Here is a 17,620-nt window from a genome sequence, read left to right on the forward strand (position 1 = left end):
GGGTTGCGATCCGTTGCCGGACACGAAAAAAGACAAAAAGGAAAAAAAAAAAAAGCAAAAATAAACATATGGAACTGAATCAAACTAAAAACTTTCTGCACAGCCAAGGAAACAATCAATAGTGAAGAGACAACCTACTGAGTTGGAGAAAATATTTGTAAACCATACATCTGATATGGGGTTACTATACAAAATATATCAGGAACACAAATAACTCAGTAGAAAGAAAACAAATAACCCAACTGAAAAATGGGCAAGGATTAGAACACCCATTTTTCCAAAGAAAACATACCAATGGCCAAAAAGTGCTCATCACTGCTCATCAGAGAAATTCAAATCAAAACCAAGATGAACTATCTCCTCACACCTGTTAGAATGACTTTTACGAAATAAACAAAAGATAAATGTTGGTGAGGCTATGCAGAAAAGGGAACCCTATTACACTGTTGGTGGGAATATAAATAAGTACAGCCATTATGGAAAACAGAATGAAGGTTCCTCAAAAAATTAAAAATAGAACTACCATTTAGTTCAGCAATCCCTCTTCTGGGTATATACCCAAAGGATATAAAATCAGTATGTCGAAGAGATATCTGCATTCCCACATTCACTGCAGCATTATTCACAATGGCCAAGATAGGGAGTAAACCTGAGTGTCCAGAAAAGGATGAATTGATTTAAAAAATGTGGTATGTACAGCAGTCCCCCTTATCTGCAGGGGATATGCTCCAAGACCCCTAGTTGATGCTTGAAACAGCAGATGGTACCAAACCTGACTGCCATCAACTGGAACATGGTTCTGTTCATGTCTTCTACCCACAAGTTTAATGCCTTCTCCATCTTTAAGCACTTATCACACACTGTGGTGGTAACTTTTGCAGTCTGAGGAGCAACAGCAAAACTAGTGCAGATTTATTTTTCCTTCTTCACAATTTCAGATGGAAGATTCATTCTTACTGTAGATCTCTGCAACCTCACCACAGCATGTGGGAAAGAATTTAGAACAGCAAAAAGCACCATAAAAAATGCCAGGCTGCACACCACATTCTGTTGCCCTTACTCAAAGAATACAATACCAATTTCAAAGAACAAATAACTTTACTACAGAATAGTAACCTGATCATACATTGTTTTCTGTAGGAGTCCTTTACTGTCCAGCAACTTTATGACTTCTTGAGATTTTTCACGATAAAATGATTCTCCTGAATATTCATCAAAGTATATTCCTAAACGCTAAATGGGTTCAAAAACAAAAGCAAAAAAATGTTAAATTCAATATTATCTTACCCTAAGACAAAATTAAGGTTGCTTTACTATCTGTCACATAGGGGAGAAATAAAAATTAGATCAAGTCACTCCTCTGTTCAAACTTTCTAATGGCTCCCACTACACCAACCAAGTCCTCACAGTGGTACTGTGCTGTCCAATATGGTAGCCACTAGGCACGAGTGGCTATTTAAATTAAATAAAATTGAGAATTTAGTTCATCAGTCACTCTATCCACACTTCAAGTGCTCAATATCCACACATGGCTAGTGGCTACCATATTGAACAGCACAAATATAGAACATTTCCATCACCGCAAAAAGCTATATTGGACAGCCCTGAAGAATGTCCTACATTATGCCCCACCATACCTCTTTGACTTCCTTTCCTATTGTTCTTCATCTCGCTTACTCCAGCCACATGAGCTTCTTTACCGAAACTCTCCTCATTCCACTCACAGAGCACATCCGCAAAAAGCTATATTGGACAGCCCTGAAGAATGTCCTACATTATGCCCCACCATACCTCTTTGACTTCCTTTCCTATTGTTCTTCATCTCGCTTACTTACTCCAGCCACATGAGCTTCTTTACCGAAACTCTCCTCATTCCACTCACAGAGCACATCGATCTCCCCATGTAGTAGCATCATCTATCAGATGATATATGTTCCTTGCTTAATTTGCTCTGCCTTTAATTTAATTAATTTGTGCTCTGTCTCCATGCTAGAATGTAAGGTCCATGACAGCAAGGATTTTTATCTCTTTTATTCAATGTTATGTCCTACCCCAACACCAAATGTTTATTAATTATCTATATGCATCACAAACAAGCCTAAGGAAGAAGAGAAGAAAAAATTTTAAAAAGTGAAAGAATGATAAAAAAGCCAGAATGTCACCTGATACTGCTTTTGGATTATTTTGTAGCTCTTTCAGCCCAAACAACAAATTTAAGTCCCAATTTTCAACTCAACCACAAATCTAAAAACATGAGCTTGAGGAACAGCTTTAGTACTAGTCAAGAGCTGTACCACATCACAGGAGAGCAGAGGGGAGAGTCTACAGGTACCTTGTAAATTCGAATGTACTCTTCAATGCTCAAGTCTCGAAATTTTTGCCATAGTGAAAGTGCTTGCATGTCACCCATTTCCAATCGCTGGAAAAACTCACGTGCTGATTTTGCTACACTTTTATCATCTGCTGCTTCTTTATTAACTTGTACATAAACCTAGAAGTACAACAGTACATTAAATGAAGAGCATTTCCAGACACCATTATCTTCAATAAGGAAAAGGAAGCAAAGCACAATTCTGAGGATTCCCATTTAAAAGTTAGCCAAGTGGCCCCATTACAGAGTGTAACCTTTTTTTTTTTTTCTTTCTTTCTTTCTATTTTTTGCCATGGGCCCTTGATGAATCCTATAGACCCCTTCTCAAAATGTTTCTAAATGCATAAAATAAAATACATAGGATTACAGAGGAAATAATTACATTGAAATACACTTATCCAAATATTTTTTAAAAATTAATCTGGGATATAACAATGGGGGAAAATACTCAATTTCTGATAAAAGTTAGTAAAAATAAAGTGTTTAACTTTCTTCCCATCCAAGTTCATAGACTCCTAGGCTAAGAATGCCTGGTTTAGACTAAGGTGATATTTCTTCTGTTATTTTTCAAAGTTTAAAATTACTATTCCTACAACTTCTCTGAGAAAGGTTGAAGAAAGTAGAATGGTTCAATCTGACAAAAAAAGGGCAAAGAATGATTTAGCAGTTGTATTAATGAAAGATTTTCTTTCAATCTGTTAAAGACCAATAAAACAGGTTATCTTGGTAAAATGTAAGATAGACCTTCGGGTAGGTGGCTTAATCACACTCAAACCTGTGCTCCTAGAAACTCTGTGCAGCACTCACTTTTGGAGTGTCTTTAGCACCAGACATCTTAGCTGGTTTAGTTCTGCACCCACCTAATGACTGGGGTGGAGTTGATAGTTTATTAAGGGCTCAATCTTCCAGTTCTAGGATATTATGTTCCCAATGCATATTTAATCATTTTCCAGTCTCCAAAGTACAATGTTGATAAATGACATTAAAATATCAACATCATACTTCATGTAGTACTTAAGTTATGCATATGGATTACAAGCTTGTCGAGCTTTACTTACAAGCTTGTCGAGCTAGGGCTGGGTCTGGAGCTCACAGACCCCTCAAGCCCAGTGTCCAGACTGGGTCACAAACCCTTCACATGCCAGGCTGGGTCCCCAGACCCCTCACACACGCAGGTCTATGAGCTAGGTAACCGGCCGAGAGGTCCTTGGAGCCGTAGGTTTGAGAGCTTGGTTGTGGCTGGCAGCCCCCGAGGCAGACGCCAGCCAAGCCCTGGTGCCGCGCATGCACACTAACTCCACCCACACACAACCTGCCCACAAAGAATGCTGCACCACTCCCAACCTGCCCCGAGGCAAGTGCACCTGACCAAACTATTCTATTTTCCCAACAAAGTTGTAACTCATTTCTCGGTTGAAACATGAATGACAAATTCATCATACTATTTCCAGAAAGCTATTAAAGTAGCATTAAAAACTGGTAAATAAACTAAAAAAAACGAGGCTTCTAAACTCTTACAGTAATATCATCAAAATACTATGGCAGCAGCATTTGGGTAGAAAAGAATGATTTTATTGCTAGAGAGTACATTGGCTTATACCCACTAGTTACAACCAAAAGGGACAGGGCATTAAACATCTATCTCCAGGTAAAAATGTTTCACCTTTCACAGATGGTTTGTGTTAATTACTGGAAAGGCAGACTTGAATGAATAAATACTGCTAAATAAAGGTTAAAATTACCTAATTTTTTTCTCTTTAAGTCACATTGTGCAGAAAACAGTTAACATAGCAGACCTGAGGCTGCTGTCTTTAAAATGTTCTGCCTAGAGAAAAAAGAAAAAAAAAAAGTAAAAAATCCTGATTAGAAGGTTGGCCATTGGTTAGCATCTAGGTACTTGGATTTGGGGAATGTTTCCACCAGCCTAACTGATAAAAGTGGCTCACTGTGCCTAAACTATGCAAACAATATGATTTATACAGAACACCTGCTTTCCTTCTGAGAGTTTGGAATTTGGTATGTGCTAGGCAGACAGTGCCTACATGACCAGCTCCAAATAAAAACCTCCGGACATGGAGTATCTAACAAACTTCCATAGTAGGCAACATTTCACATGTGTTGTAACAATCTGTTGCTGGAAGAATTAAGCACATCCTGTGTGACTCTACTGGGAAGGACTTCTGCAAGCTTGGGTCTGGTTTCCTCTAGACTTCGTCCCATATGCCTTTTCCCTTTGCTAATTTTGATTTGTATCCTTTCACTGTATTAAATCGCAGCTACGAGTCAATTTATATACTGAGTCCGATGAGTCCTCCAAGCCAATCACTGAACCTGGGGATGGGTCTTGGGGACAACTGACGCATATCATAAAAAATAAATTTCCACGTGGGTCCTAGTAATAAGTCCAGAATATTGTATACAAAGATAGTTAGAAAACAGAAAAAAGATTTGGGTAAGGTATGGGAAAACAGAGGGTCCCTTAAGACAGTAAACTGCAGGCTTCCTGACCTCTGAATGACCTACCCATTGACAACTGCTTAACAGTCCAGCCTACAGAAGTAAGTAAATACATACGCATCTACAAATCATTTGTGATTCTCTCTCTCACACATACACATACATGTGCATACACAATTTATAAGCAAACATATACAAAATGTCTTTATTTTCAGAAAATAAAAGGCGTTAATTTTTTTTTTAATCTAGGACTTTAAACCCAAATAGTGAAACATTTAAAAATCTATTATGCATTCAAGTTACTGATATGAATATTTTTAGAAAAAAACTTTACCAAAACCCTTTTTCCTTTTTAAAGTTTAAAATAGAAATAAAACAAAATGAAACCTTCCTAATACCTGAATAATCTTGGCATTTCAGCAATTTGTAGTTATAAAACAAAATTATTGAAAATCAACTGACACTAAAGCTTCTTAATAAGCACTTAACAATCTGCCTGTAAATGTACAATATAAAACTATAATTATTAACATTTATCACCATTTTAGAAATGTCTTTTCCTTATACATAAACTTAATACTATGTACTTCAGAAATTATAGACAGTTTTAATTTACAGTTACCATGAAACTTTTACCCTTAAAAAGTGTGCATGTTGAAGATAGCTTCCTTTTGAGGCTAGATGTAGACACAAAAGAATAAAAAGGACATTTTAAATTTGGATTTGATAAGACAATATGGCTTAGTAAAGTGTTTTTGAGAATGAAAACCCAATTTTTCCTTTAGTTACTAGAATGAAAAAACCAGTCATATTTCCATTAGGCAATAAACTAAATGTTTTAGATTTTCTTAAAGGAATTTGAACCTTCCTTATTTCAATTCTATTCTTCACTATTTCTAGATATTGGGATTGCCAAAGAACGTGTGACATTTTATTTCAATTTTAATTTATTAAGATAATTACAGCCAACTTTTGGGATGATCTGCCCAAAGGTAAAGAACCACGCATGAAAAATAAAAGTAGTGGACAATGCCCTCTTACTCCCAATCCTTTAAATTTGATGCTAGAATACAATTAACCACATAGGCATAGTTTAACTCCTTGGTTCAGGACTCTAACTCCATCTCTGGTCATTTGTGTCTTAATACTGAGAATAATTGCTAAGAATGGTAAACATAACTTGGACACCGTAGAACCATTTATCTATATATTTATGTGTCCTCAATCTTAAAATGCATTAAATTTTCACCTCATTGTCTAGAAAAGAACAAGTAACAAATTTCATGGTTACAATTTGAACCAATAAGTTCATTATTTAATGCAGTTTCATGCCTTGATCAGAAATTTCTTAGAGAACTGCTGGTTGAGACAGATTCCTAATGTTAAATAAAATAAAAAAATTCAAACAAATTTATATAATTGAAATTTAATATATCAATAAAGTCAAAACTATTAGGTAAAAAAATAACTCATTTAAACTGATTAATTATCAAATTTCTCCTCCTTAATACATCATGAGTAGCATATAAACAGTATTTTACCCTCCATTCATCTTCTTTTAGTATTGGGAATCTTGTATATTTATTCTCTGTGCATATATAATCACATCCATGATATCTTACATCTTTATTCATGGGTGGTAACTACTAACTCCTTGTAGATCACCATGCACTAGTGCCTAATAAGCATAACATTGCTGAAAAATGTATTTTTTGCACATTTCAGTGGGGTAAGATATTTACTGAGCTATTAATGTGCACTTTGTTCTTGCTAGGTATTTCCAACCTCATTCTAAGCGGACTCAGAGGACAATGAAACACAGTAGTGTTGTCCCAGACAAACAGGGATAAAGTAGAAAGGCTAGTGGCTTGAGAGAGGACAGTTGGGGGCAATGGCAAAGCGGAGAAACTACCAGGATAGGAGAAAGGAGAATTGCCTCGGTTGGGGAAGGGATGGGGAACACTCCTGGGTATAGCAGAAGCTGGGCAGCCCCTATGGTGCTAGCAGGCCCTCAGAAGGAAATGGTTCACACTGTGCCTACAAGGGAGGCTGGCCTGCAGGCCTACGAAATTGGGCCACAACAAGGACCTCCCAGGTGAAGTCTGTCACACCAGCAGAGCTGCATGCCTCCGAGGTATCATGTAGGCTAGGATATTAAGCATCTAGGGACCAGTGTGGACTGAAGACAAGAAGAGTCCTCTATGACCATCCTGCGATGCAGAGAAGACGGGATGGGGAACTTTGTGTGATTTGGGAGGTACAGAATCCTCAATAATGTCTTAAACTGACTTTCACCACTCTCAAAAGTGCTCACTGGGGTCAGATTTAATTAGACCTTTAATTTATGAGCAATTTCTTCCATAAAAGTGTTATTAAGGAGCAAAGCTTACCCTAACAATAATAATAACATTCCCTGAAAATAGAAATGTGACCTAACCAATAAAGAAATCTTGAATACAACTTTTTATAAAATAAAAATTTCTAACTGCATAAGTATTTCTATATATGACTAGAATGATTTAGTCTTGAATTATTTTCTTTACTCAAGCTTGAGAAATTGTTTTGAGAATCTAAAGTCAGGAAAAACATTGTCTCTTGAAAAATATATACTAGTAGTTCCATGTTTTTAAAAACAAGAGCAAGTAAACATTATCACTCATCAAATCATGCTTTGATCTCACCCTATTTTTCTACTTATTACTTTTTTGGGGGGTGGGTATTGATATAGGGAAGCTCAGGGTCAAATCTGTTATGAAATATTAAACTAGTGATACATTATCTCCTGACTTTCTATTTCTCTTATGAAATGCTCATCACTGCAATTACCTAAGATCCTTTTAGAAAGGGGAAGAGTAGAAATAATGATATAGAATCTGCAGGGGTTATTTTGAACTTAGAAAAAATTTATACTACTTGTGTCAAGACATTGTGTTACCTTTATAAATGCCAGTGCTAGGATATAGGGCTAATGCATAATTTATTGACATGATATTTATCTCTTCTGAGAGGCTGCCCTTATATTTCAGATGAATTTCTATGGTTATCAAAATCCATATTAATAAGCAACATGCAACGAGTCAAGTTTGAAAATCTGTAGCAAAATAAAAAAAGTGGTTATATATACTTAAAGGTACCATGTTAGATGTTATCAAAGTCTATTCAAATAGTTTAAATCTAGGAGGAAACCTGAGAAGTTACTTTTAAAAAGTATTATTAAAACAGATTAAAGTAAATAATGACACCTATATACCCATGATTCAGGTTTAATACATGGTTAACTTTTTACCTTAAGAAATTATTTTTCAGGGGGCCGGCCCGGTGGCGCACTGGATAGTGCGCCGCTTGGGAAGCGCGGCGGCGCTCCCGCCCGAGGGTTCGGATCACACGCACCCAAAAAAAGCTAGTAGGGAAACTTGCCAGAATTTGAACCCAGATCTGCCAAAACTCCAAAGTCAGACCATAATTGTGTCTCCCAGTGTGTAAATATCTATCAAATACTTTGTGCACATGTGTGAACATGCCAAACTTTGAATGATTTAAGTATAACCTGTATTTTAATACTTAGGACAGCATCATAAAATTAATTTCTAAATGAATATTGAAATTTATCCAGTTTCTATGTTTAGCAATTGGTGTTAATTTACCTCTCATAAGTGCTAGAAAGGTTCTACAATACCTCCTCCAGCCCTTTTATACTATTCAAGCTTTTTATTAGCCCTAATGTTGATTGCCTTCCCAGGGCATCTACTAGTTTGAGTATACAAAACTTATTACAAATGTTTTCCTTGAATCACTAGTGAGAATTCTAAACAACAAATATATTAGTTATTTAATTCATCAGCCAATTCAGGAGGAGGAGGGAACTATTACAAAATTACTTCCATGTCTTATGACCGAAACAAACAAATTAGAACGATTAAAGAAAAGTTTCCAATTGTTGGCCAACAAAAGTCCTAATTCCATGTACAACACAGCCAGATGTCATGGCAAAAGAATAACTATAGGTATACCTATAGAGAAAAACCAGTAGTGAATCATATGCACCAAAATGGAAAAGTGGCAGAGAAAGGACTGTGGGTTTTAAATATTTTCATCACAGAAAAGAAATGCTAAAGCTATCGTATAATATTATTTCTAACCTAGTTGAGAAACTGAAACTGGGAGATACTAACCATTGCACAATTTAGAGGCAGGTAGGCCACAAAATCTGCCACTGGATGATCTAAGCCAAATTCAAAACAAATAATGCCAGAAGGTTGAAACTGCCAAAATCGAACTACTGATTGTGTCCCTGGAAAAGCAAATGGGGGATGAAAGAAAGGAATATGCCATATATATATAATTACAACTAATGGAAATGAATGGCTCAGAAAGGCATTTTGTAGAGTAGGGGGTGGGGGTGCGGGGTGCAGGGTAGTGCACAGAGCTCTTCAGGAACCAGACTGTCTATGTCAGAATCTTGGGTCTGGCCCTTGGGTTCTTTGTTAGTAGACTGGGTTAATAAAGTAAGTTAGACTCTGATCAATGGTAATTAGTGTATCCTACAATAGTTAGTCTTTCCCTGGACTAACAATAGGTTATATATTCCACAACTTAAAAATAGAGAAAGGGGCAAAAGAGAATTATAAGATCAAATCCATTCAAACATTTACTGCCAGGCATGGAATTTGGGGCTGGTGATAAAAGATCAGGAAGATATGGTCCTTCCTCTCAACAGCTTTGAGAAATTGATTTTTTACAAATAAACAAAGGATAAATGCAGATTATTCTAAAGTTCTACTTCTCATCAGCCAGTGCCATTATTTACCAATACACCAAACACTTACCAAGCCTAGAATTACTATCTCTGACTTTTTGGTTACCTACACTGGTTACCTTAAACGATGATGGAGATATTCTGTATTACTACCTATGCCATCTCCGACATTGTAGGGCATGCAAGAGCATCTTTCAACTAGTAAATAAACTCAGTTGTTTATATGACTTTCAGATTTACTTTCAGGAACATTGAGAATAACATCATCTATTAACATTTGCTTAAAGCTCAAAAAATAAATTCCTCAATTTTGCTAAAAGTTGTTGTTGAAAGTAATCCACAGTGACAACTGAAATTTTAAAATAAAAACTGGGTCTGCAAAAATTAGCATAAAGATATAATAACCTGGAGGCTGCCATTTGAGGCCCTGCATGTTCTCTGTCCTGCAAAGGAAGGAGGAAGAGACCAGGGGAGTGCTCTAATGCACTTCTGTCTTCTATTACAAACAGCAAGGTAGGTGTATCTGACTTGCACACTTTTGTCTATAAATGCTGCTTCCTTGCAAAGCTATTAGGCAAAAGAACACTAATGAAAGCAACAGCATTATTCCTTGACTTTTTAACCATTCATAGGAGAAGTACCCCCTGCCCTTCTTCTTTCCTTATGTGCATCCATCAATTAACAACTTCTAACATAGATGTTGATCTCCCATTATTTTTATGAATCTCAAAAGGAAGGAAATTATATTAAACTGCATAGAAAGAACATATACTCAGGTCTCTATAAAGTTTGAGAAGAGATTTTACTTAAATATTTAAATATTATAGGAAACAGATTCACTACTTGTAGGATTAAATTAAAACTTTTGAGCTAGGACAGGAGAAAGGTAAGAGTACTCTTGTATCTCAAGCTGTACTCTAAATCAATGACACAAGTAGTTATTTGTATTTCCTGTGCCATGGGGTGTCTTTGTGGGCCTGGATCTGAAGAAAGGTTTGCTAAGCTTGTGGTAAAAAATACATTATTCAAAGTGTAAAAAAAAAGTAAGAGGGCATAATTTATTCATAGACAACCATAAAGAGTTATTAATTTTTAAACTCTTACTTATCAATAAAACTCCTAATGGGAAAGACAGAAGAAATCTTTTGGCTAACAGAATAAATCAAAATGTAGGCATTTAAAGTGTAGTACAGGCATGGACTCAGGAGGAAATGACAAACCTTTAAAGGTCTTTAAGAATTAGAATGTGTTTTTGGTCAACTTAATTGCAAAGTCAGCTGCAGGAGAAAAATCATGTAACAAAAAGGAAAATGATGAAGTTCTCTCAATGGCTTTAGCTGGAGAAGTAAAGCATTAGTTTGGCAAGTGTTCTTCCTCATATACTGGCAAAACATCTTTATTCTTTCTGATCCCCTGGTATGTCTCCAATACTGCTGACATTATATCTGTGTTTCCTTTGTGTGGCCCAGAAATAGGAGAGAGAACAACTGGGACAATGGAAAGGAAACACATCCCTGAAGATTACTTGCACAGGAAGAGCTTAATTAATGAACTCCAGGCAGGACTGATGATAGAGAAGCAAGGAATACATGGGACTTAATGAAGTAGAACAGAAAAGAGTTCACATTAGGTAATAGCCAGGAAAATGAGCTGAAAGATATAAATGAAAAAAGCATACACAAATTCAGAGAGAAAAGCATATGCCTTCCCCGACACCCAAAAAAGAGCAAAAAGATACATATTTATGTTTTTCAAGTCTAAATGAATTTATAGTTATCACCATGAAGAAAGCTGCAGTATATATCAACTGACAAAAAATGGATAAATTCCTCTCTGTGTCAAATCTGTTATCCTGTGTGTTTACTCTAAAAAGATTCTAGAGAAATACTGTCCCAAATCAACTAAAATAGTAATAAAAGAAACATCTGGATTTGGAAATGCAAAGAAGACCCTGGTAAAATAAAAGCAACATTTTCAATTATATTTTGGTTCCTTGTTTTAAAGAATTTATTTTTTAAACCTCTGAGATTAAAAATGTGTTACCAAGCTGCAGAGTACTCTGAAAAAACGCTTGTTTTCTAATAGTTTCTTGTCAACTTACTTCAAAGAGATGCTGTAAAGGATTGGACTGGAGTTTTTCTTCATAGCCAAATAGTTGGAAGCCAGTTCCCAGGAGACCTACCATGATAGTCCATAAACAAAAAATTATAAAATGGAACATTAGAGAACAGTCATGGCAGGAAACAGGTATAGTTCTTTAAAAAGATCAACCTCTCATAATTATGTATCCTGAGAAATACTGCAAAACACATGCTTTCTCCTTCTGTTACCCCATAAAACTAACACAAGTCAAATTCAACATATTGAATCACAAATTCAATATATTGAATAGATCACTGAAATTAAGTTCACAGAAACCAATAGATTATGAGCTCATCAGAGGCAGGGTCTAGGACTAATTTAACTTTGCACTAACAGTGCCCAACACCTCTCTAGCCAACATTAATAAAACAAACATTTATTAAGCAGCTACTTTGTGAAAAGACGTTATGCTAGGCACTAGGCACTCAAAATTTGTGAAAAACTGATTGGAAGTGACTTCAAACTTTCTTTTTAAGCTTGTAGGTGTTAAAATAATACAAAGGTAGGAATGAGCTTGTTATTATAGTATTAGTTCTCAAATAATTGAAGGAAAAAAGAAAGATAAAACTTGAAATATCCCTGACCACTTTTCCCATTCAAGATAACCAAGCAACAAAATTCTTTTATTTGGCCATGTATACTTTTTCAGCAGTTGATAAGTACAGAGTTCAGGGATAGTGTTAATATGAACCTTTAAAAAAACTTACTGAGGTTTGTAAAGTAGGATATGGATATTTACCTTCAAGATATTTTGCCAAAAGATTATCATAATTTCAGTTTAAAAGGATATATGCATCCTGGGCCAAGAGAAGTAATAAGTAGCTTTTTTTTTTAGAAGTTTCATTATTTTAAAAACCACTCTTTTTCTACAACGATATCAATTACCAAGCTTCTGATCTAAAGGGCCTTGCTGATGTACATTTTTCTATACAAACCTCAGCAGAAAATGGGATGCTACTGAACACCGGAGATATACAATACTCTGGGACTTAGGAATGAGAAGGATGCCAGAAGCTCTGTTCACTTTAAAGCAAGAGCAAATGTGATTATGATTCAGGGTCTTGGGAGCAGGGTGTGGAAAGATGCCCAGAGTGTTCTAAAAGACAAATGAGAAAAGTAAAGGCCATTTCCATTTAACATTCAATCTAATACATTTTCAAAAACAAATTCTGTGCTTAGGAACTGTCTGCTGATTTTAAAATTATAATTCTTCAATAATGATGGTTATAATGGAAATGTTGACAGATCATTAATCATAGTAGAAAAACCGCTATAATAAAATCCTGCAGCTAAAGCTTAATACCATAATCATATATTTGATAATGCCTGCAAAATATCTAAATTGGTCAAACTAATATAAAGTGGATGTCATCTACTAAATTTGACTACTGAGCCTAGTGCCTAAACCTCTGACTACCAACTGTTCTGAACTACAGCTGGATTTTTGAAATGCAGGGCATATTTTCTGATTCTCCCACAGTGTGCAGTAAAGGTACTGTTAACGGGCTCAAGTTCTACCCTTTTTAGGATAATATTTATAATAAGAGGCCATGATAAATCTCTTACGAAAAAAATTCCTTCAAATGTAAAGGCCTTTTTTGGGGCAATTATAATTTCATTTCAGTGAACATAATAGTATCAGTGAACACAATAGTGTCAGCGAAATTAAAAATGACAATGCACACTGCACACTTTATAGAAGCTTTAAAATATTACCTAGCCTTTCTTCTGAATTAGTACTGTGAAACACTTCCTAGAATAGATTCATTCATCATTCTGGGTGCCTCTTATGAGCCAAGCATTGCAGATGTAAAAATAATTAAGACAGTCCCTGCCTTCAAGGAACATATCATCTAGCAAGGGAGAGGAGCACACACATAAGAATACACATAAGATAAAAGCCTATTTGAGTAGAGCTGGCTACTAAAAACTTCGGCATTGAGAAGGAGTGCAAGGGTGTTATCTGTGTGTCAGAGAACGCTTTATAGAAGTAACACTAGGACTGGATCTTAAATTCCACATGATAGTTGCCAGAGATTTTTAAAAGTTTGTATTTCACATGCAACCAGTCCTTCACTGCCATAGCAACTTCATTTACCTAGTCCTCCCACACCTTGATTACTGGTTTAAATGAGGTAGGAATGATTCTGAATAAAACCATGACATTAATCTGTGGCACTCAGCTACTTGGACCTCACTCCTCTCTTCATTTCTTTTCCTTTTAACACCTCCCAACCCCAGTGTTAGTACAGTTAAAGAGTAAACCAAAGTACTGCACTTTGTTTTCCCTCTGAGCACTGGTCTACGTGATGATAACAGATCCCACTTCATGTAAGATGGCCCAAGGAGGCTGGAACTCACTAGATTTAAAAATGGCAGGGTTGTAGTTGAAAAGGGTGTATATAGCTAGATTCACTTCTTCCCTGTATAGTCACTTCTACGTTTAACTAATAAATTATTAAAAACACATTTAACTAGCAAATTAATGAATATCAGGTCTTCCTCTGAATGTGTAAAGTTTCCTTCCTCCAAACTTACTTGTGTGCTGAGAATTACTCTAATAAATAAAATGTAAAATTTTATGCAAAAGAGCCTTTAGGAAAAAATAGTAGGATGTACTACTTCATCTGATGAGATCCTGCCTATATTCTGAACAGATGATCAAGTGACACGATATTTTAAAAAATTAAACTTTACAATAAAATGAAAAAATAAAATCTCAAACATTCTTACCAAACTGCATGCCCCAATCTCCAAGGTAATTTATTCTTGTTACTTGATGTCCTAAAGCTTCTTTGAGATTTGCTATAAAATTTCCTAGTAATCAATAAGATACAGTTTCTCATTCTTGTTATCCATTTTGGTATAAGGAACATGTTCTTCTATTATCAAAGTATAACAAAGAAAAATCCTTTTTACAAAATTTACTGATTTATTTTTTGTTTTACTACATCATTCATCATTGTGTTTTCATCTTTCTTATGAAAAGGGAGTAAGAAATTACTTCTAGGACAGTTATTCTAAAGAATCCACAGTTTTTATAAGAACAGAATTTTCATCAGCATTACTAATAAGAGTTGGGAACAATGTTAGAGTAACTGCTATTCCTAGTCAATGTGAGAGACAGAAAATAACAGAATCTCAATAATCAACAAGAAATACTTAATTTGTTTGTACCCTAAGAACCTAAACCACACTGCTGTGTTTTGTTTTGTTTCCTAAATAGTTCACTCTATCTCCTTTCAATCACTAAAGCTCATCCTGCTCCCTAACAGCATGGAGAGTAGTCCAAGGCCTTCACCTTCTTGTACTGTTGAGGCTGGTTTGACATTCAACATCTATTTCACTCGCCTTCTAGTGTGCCCTCATATACTGCAGAAGCTGAAAACCTAAAAAGTACATTTCCTAGAGTCTCTTGCAGATAGGGCTCTAGAAGTCATGTAGGTTTGGACAATCAGACACAGTTTGTGTGAGATTTAGAAGAGAAACTACTTCTATTTTTTCTGATAAGCACAGTTGTGAAGGTTTTTGTGTGTATGTGGCACCACTAACACAGGTCCTAGTGTCCTGCTGTCACCTCCCAAGGAACTGAAAGACAGGCTATGGGGCTGCCTCTTTGGCCTGTATGGATTCTAGAAGTCATGGCAGGAGCACTGGCAGTTTCCTGATTGTGGCAGTAGCAGTGTAGCAGGAGCAGTGGAAATGACTGCAGAGGAGGCAGGAGCTCCCTTGATGACCAAGTTCTATGGGGCAGTTTCGGGAGTCATTTACGTAAGCTTAATCCAAAGATTCTTCAGCTCTCCCAATAACTTTGTAAACCATTCAATATCCTGTAATAAATCCGTTTCTGCTTTTACTAAAAATGGATTTAATTTTCTGCAAATAAACCCTCATCAATATACATTCCTCACCTAAATTACTGCAGCTACCTTCTTTTCCAGCTGCCCTACTTCTAGACTTTGCCAGTCTACATAGTCCCAGCAATAGGAAACACCTTCTTCAACTGGTACTCAGACTATAATCCTATTTTTTCTTAGCACCTTGTTATCTCATAAATCCAATTAAATGTCTGAACCTAGGTTTTTGGTATTAAAATGCCTCATTTCAAATCCTGGCTACCATACTTACTAGCCATGTGATCTTAAGAAAGTTACTTTTGGCATCTGAATTTCTTCAAAGTTATTAACAGTACTTACCAAACAGGGCTGTTGTGAAATTAAATGAGATAACACATGAAAACATGTACCATGGTAAGTTCTCAATAAATATTACCTCTTCCTGATCTAAATATTTCCCTTAACCATCAAATTACTTCATCGTGCTCTACCCATCACTTCACTCCTATCCTTTTGACTTACTCATGTGGCTTTTCTTACAGAGCACTGTCTTATGCTTTTTCATCAAATCCTGTCATTTTCTCTCTTAAAATGCTGCTCAAGAACTTTGTAACAATAAGAGCTAACACCATTTCAATAATAATCTATTCCATAAGTACTAATTTCTCCAATTCTTGAAAGTATTCAAGTACAGATTAAATGACTATCTCTAAAATATACAACAGACAGATTTCTACACTGGAAGACACCTTAGATGAGATAAACTTCAAAGTCCCTTCCAATTCTAATATTATACAATTCTAATTTCAGTTTTTAAATTGGGCTGCTGCATAATGTCATATTTGAAATAAACAAAAATCATAAGTATATTATATACTGAAGAAGCATTACAGCCATGAAGTACTATGGTAATCTCTCTTTATTAGAATAGTCTGGTTTTAATTTCCAGTCTTGAACATTCCAGTTATTGCTCCCATGACTGAGAGGTTAGTTGCTTTTTTAAGACAAAATATAGTACGTGAACAAAAAAAATCTGGAGGGTTGCTATCATGCTCACATAACTATTTTTATTTTTGCATCTTTCAGTTCTTCTCCATATGCATACACACTTTTAGATCATTAAAATCATAACACACATACTAGTTAAAACCAATTACTGAGTTAATCTTTTAGTTTTGAAATGAATTTCCTTTTTCCATTTCTAAATCAATTTTTCCTGTTTCATGTAAGATTTAATTGGTTCATATCAATTCTAAAGTTTTTGTCCTTTTGTTACTTTAGCACTAAACCATTAAATTGTATTATCAAATACTTCCCCAAAGATATGTTCAGTATTTTCTGTGAAACTAAACACTTACCTATGATGGTAGAACGCAAATGTCCAACATGAAATTTTTTGGCAACATTAGGTGAACTGCAAAAAATTGGCAGAAGTTATTTTTTTATTCTAAGGACAAAAGTTCTAAGAATGAACTAGGTCATGCCTCCATAGTTTCACATAATTGGGGACTAGGGCCTTTAATAATTTAGGGCAAAGATAAGCTAAAAATTAGAAATTCAGAGCAAAGATAAATTAGAACTCAGAAAACAATCATCTTAGTGAGACTGATCCTATGACTCATGAAGTGGTAACACACACAGAAGTGGCACATTTATGAAGCAGATATATTTAAGGACTGACAAAAAGATGAAGAAATTCAGGGATATTGTTTTGACAAAAACGACATAGATAACTGGAAATTAAGTGTAGTGCACCAGTTCTCAAAACTTTTATCGTCTTAAAAATTACTGAGGACCCTAAAGAAATTTTGTTCATATGGGTAATGTCTGCTAATATTTACTGTATCAGAAATTAAAATTGAAAATGTAAAAATATTTATGCATAAAACCTCCGGGGATAATCAGAAATTTGATTTACCACTCCAAATTCTCAACTGACACATTTATCACACCTGTGTGTGCTCGAGAAGTTGTAATCAATCATAGAACTATAGCAAATGCTTCTAGAGCACTCACTACCTGTCAGGCACAGTTTCATGCACTTTACATACCTTAACT

General features: G+C 35.5%; 1 protein-coding gene across 1 annotated transcript in view; it reads right to left on the reverse strand.

The window, feature by feature from the left end:
• Positions 1-1,090: 1,090 nt before the first annotated feature.
• LOC103606017 (probable arginine--tRNA ligase, mitochondrial) overlaps positions 1,091-17,620 on the reverse strand; it is a 55,585-nt gene continuing 39,055 nt past the window's right edge. Inside the window, exons 6-10 of the mRNA XM_008590607.1 lie at positions 16,921-16,976; positions 14,460-14,543; positions 11,686-11,762; positions 2,333-2,491; positions 1,091-1,233 (exon numbers count right to left, since the gene is read on the reverse strand). Coding sequence (XP_008588829.1) covers positions 1,102-1,233; positions 2,333-2,491; positions 11,686-11,762; positions 14,460-14,543; positions 16,921-16,976 — 508 coding nt within the window. The 3' untranslated portion in view covers positions 1,091-1,101. The remainder of the gene's footprint in view (positions 1,234-2,332; positions 2,492-11,685; positions 11,763-14,459; positions 14,544-16,920; positions 16,977-17,620) is intronic.

The sequence above is a fragment of the Galeopterus variegatus genome, unplaced genomic scaffold, assembly GCF_000696425.1.
Source record: "Galeopterus variegatus unplaced genomic scaffold, G_variegatus-3.0.2 Scaffold6228, whole genome shotgun sequence".
NCBI classification, from domain to species: Eukaryota; Metazoa; Chordata; class Mammalia; order Dermoptera; family Cynocephalidae; genus Galeopterus; species Galeopterus variegatus.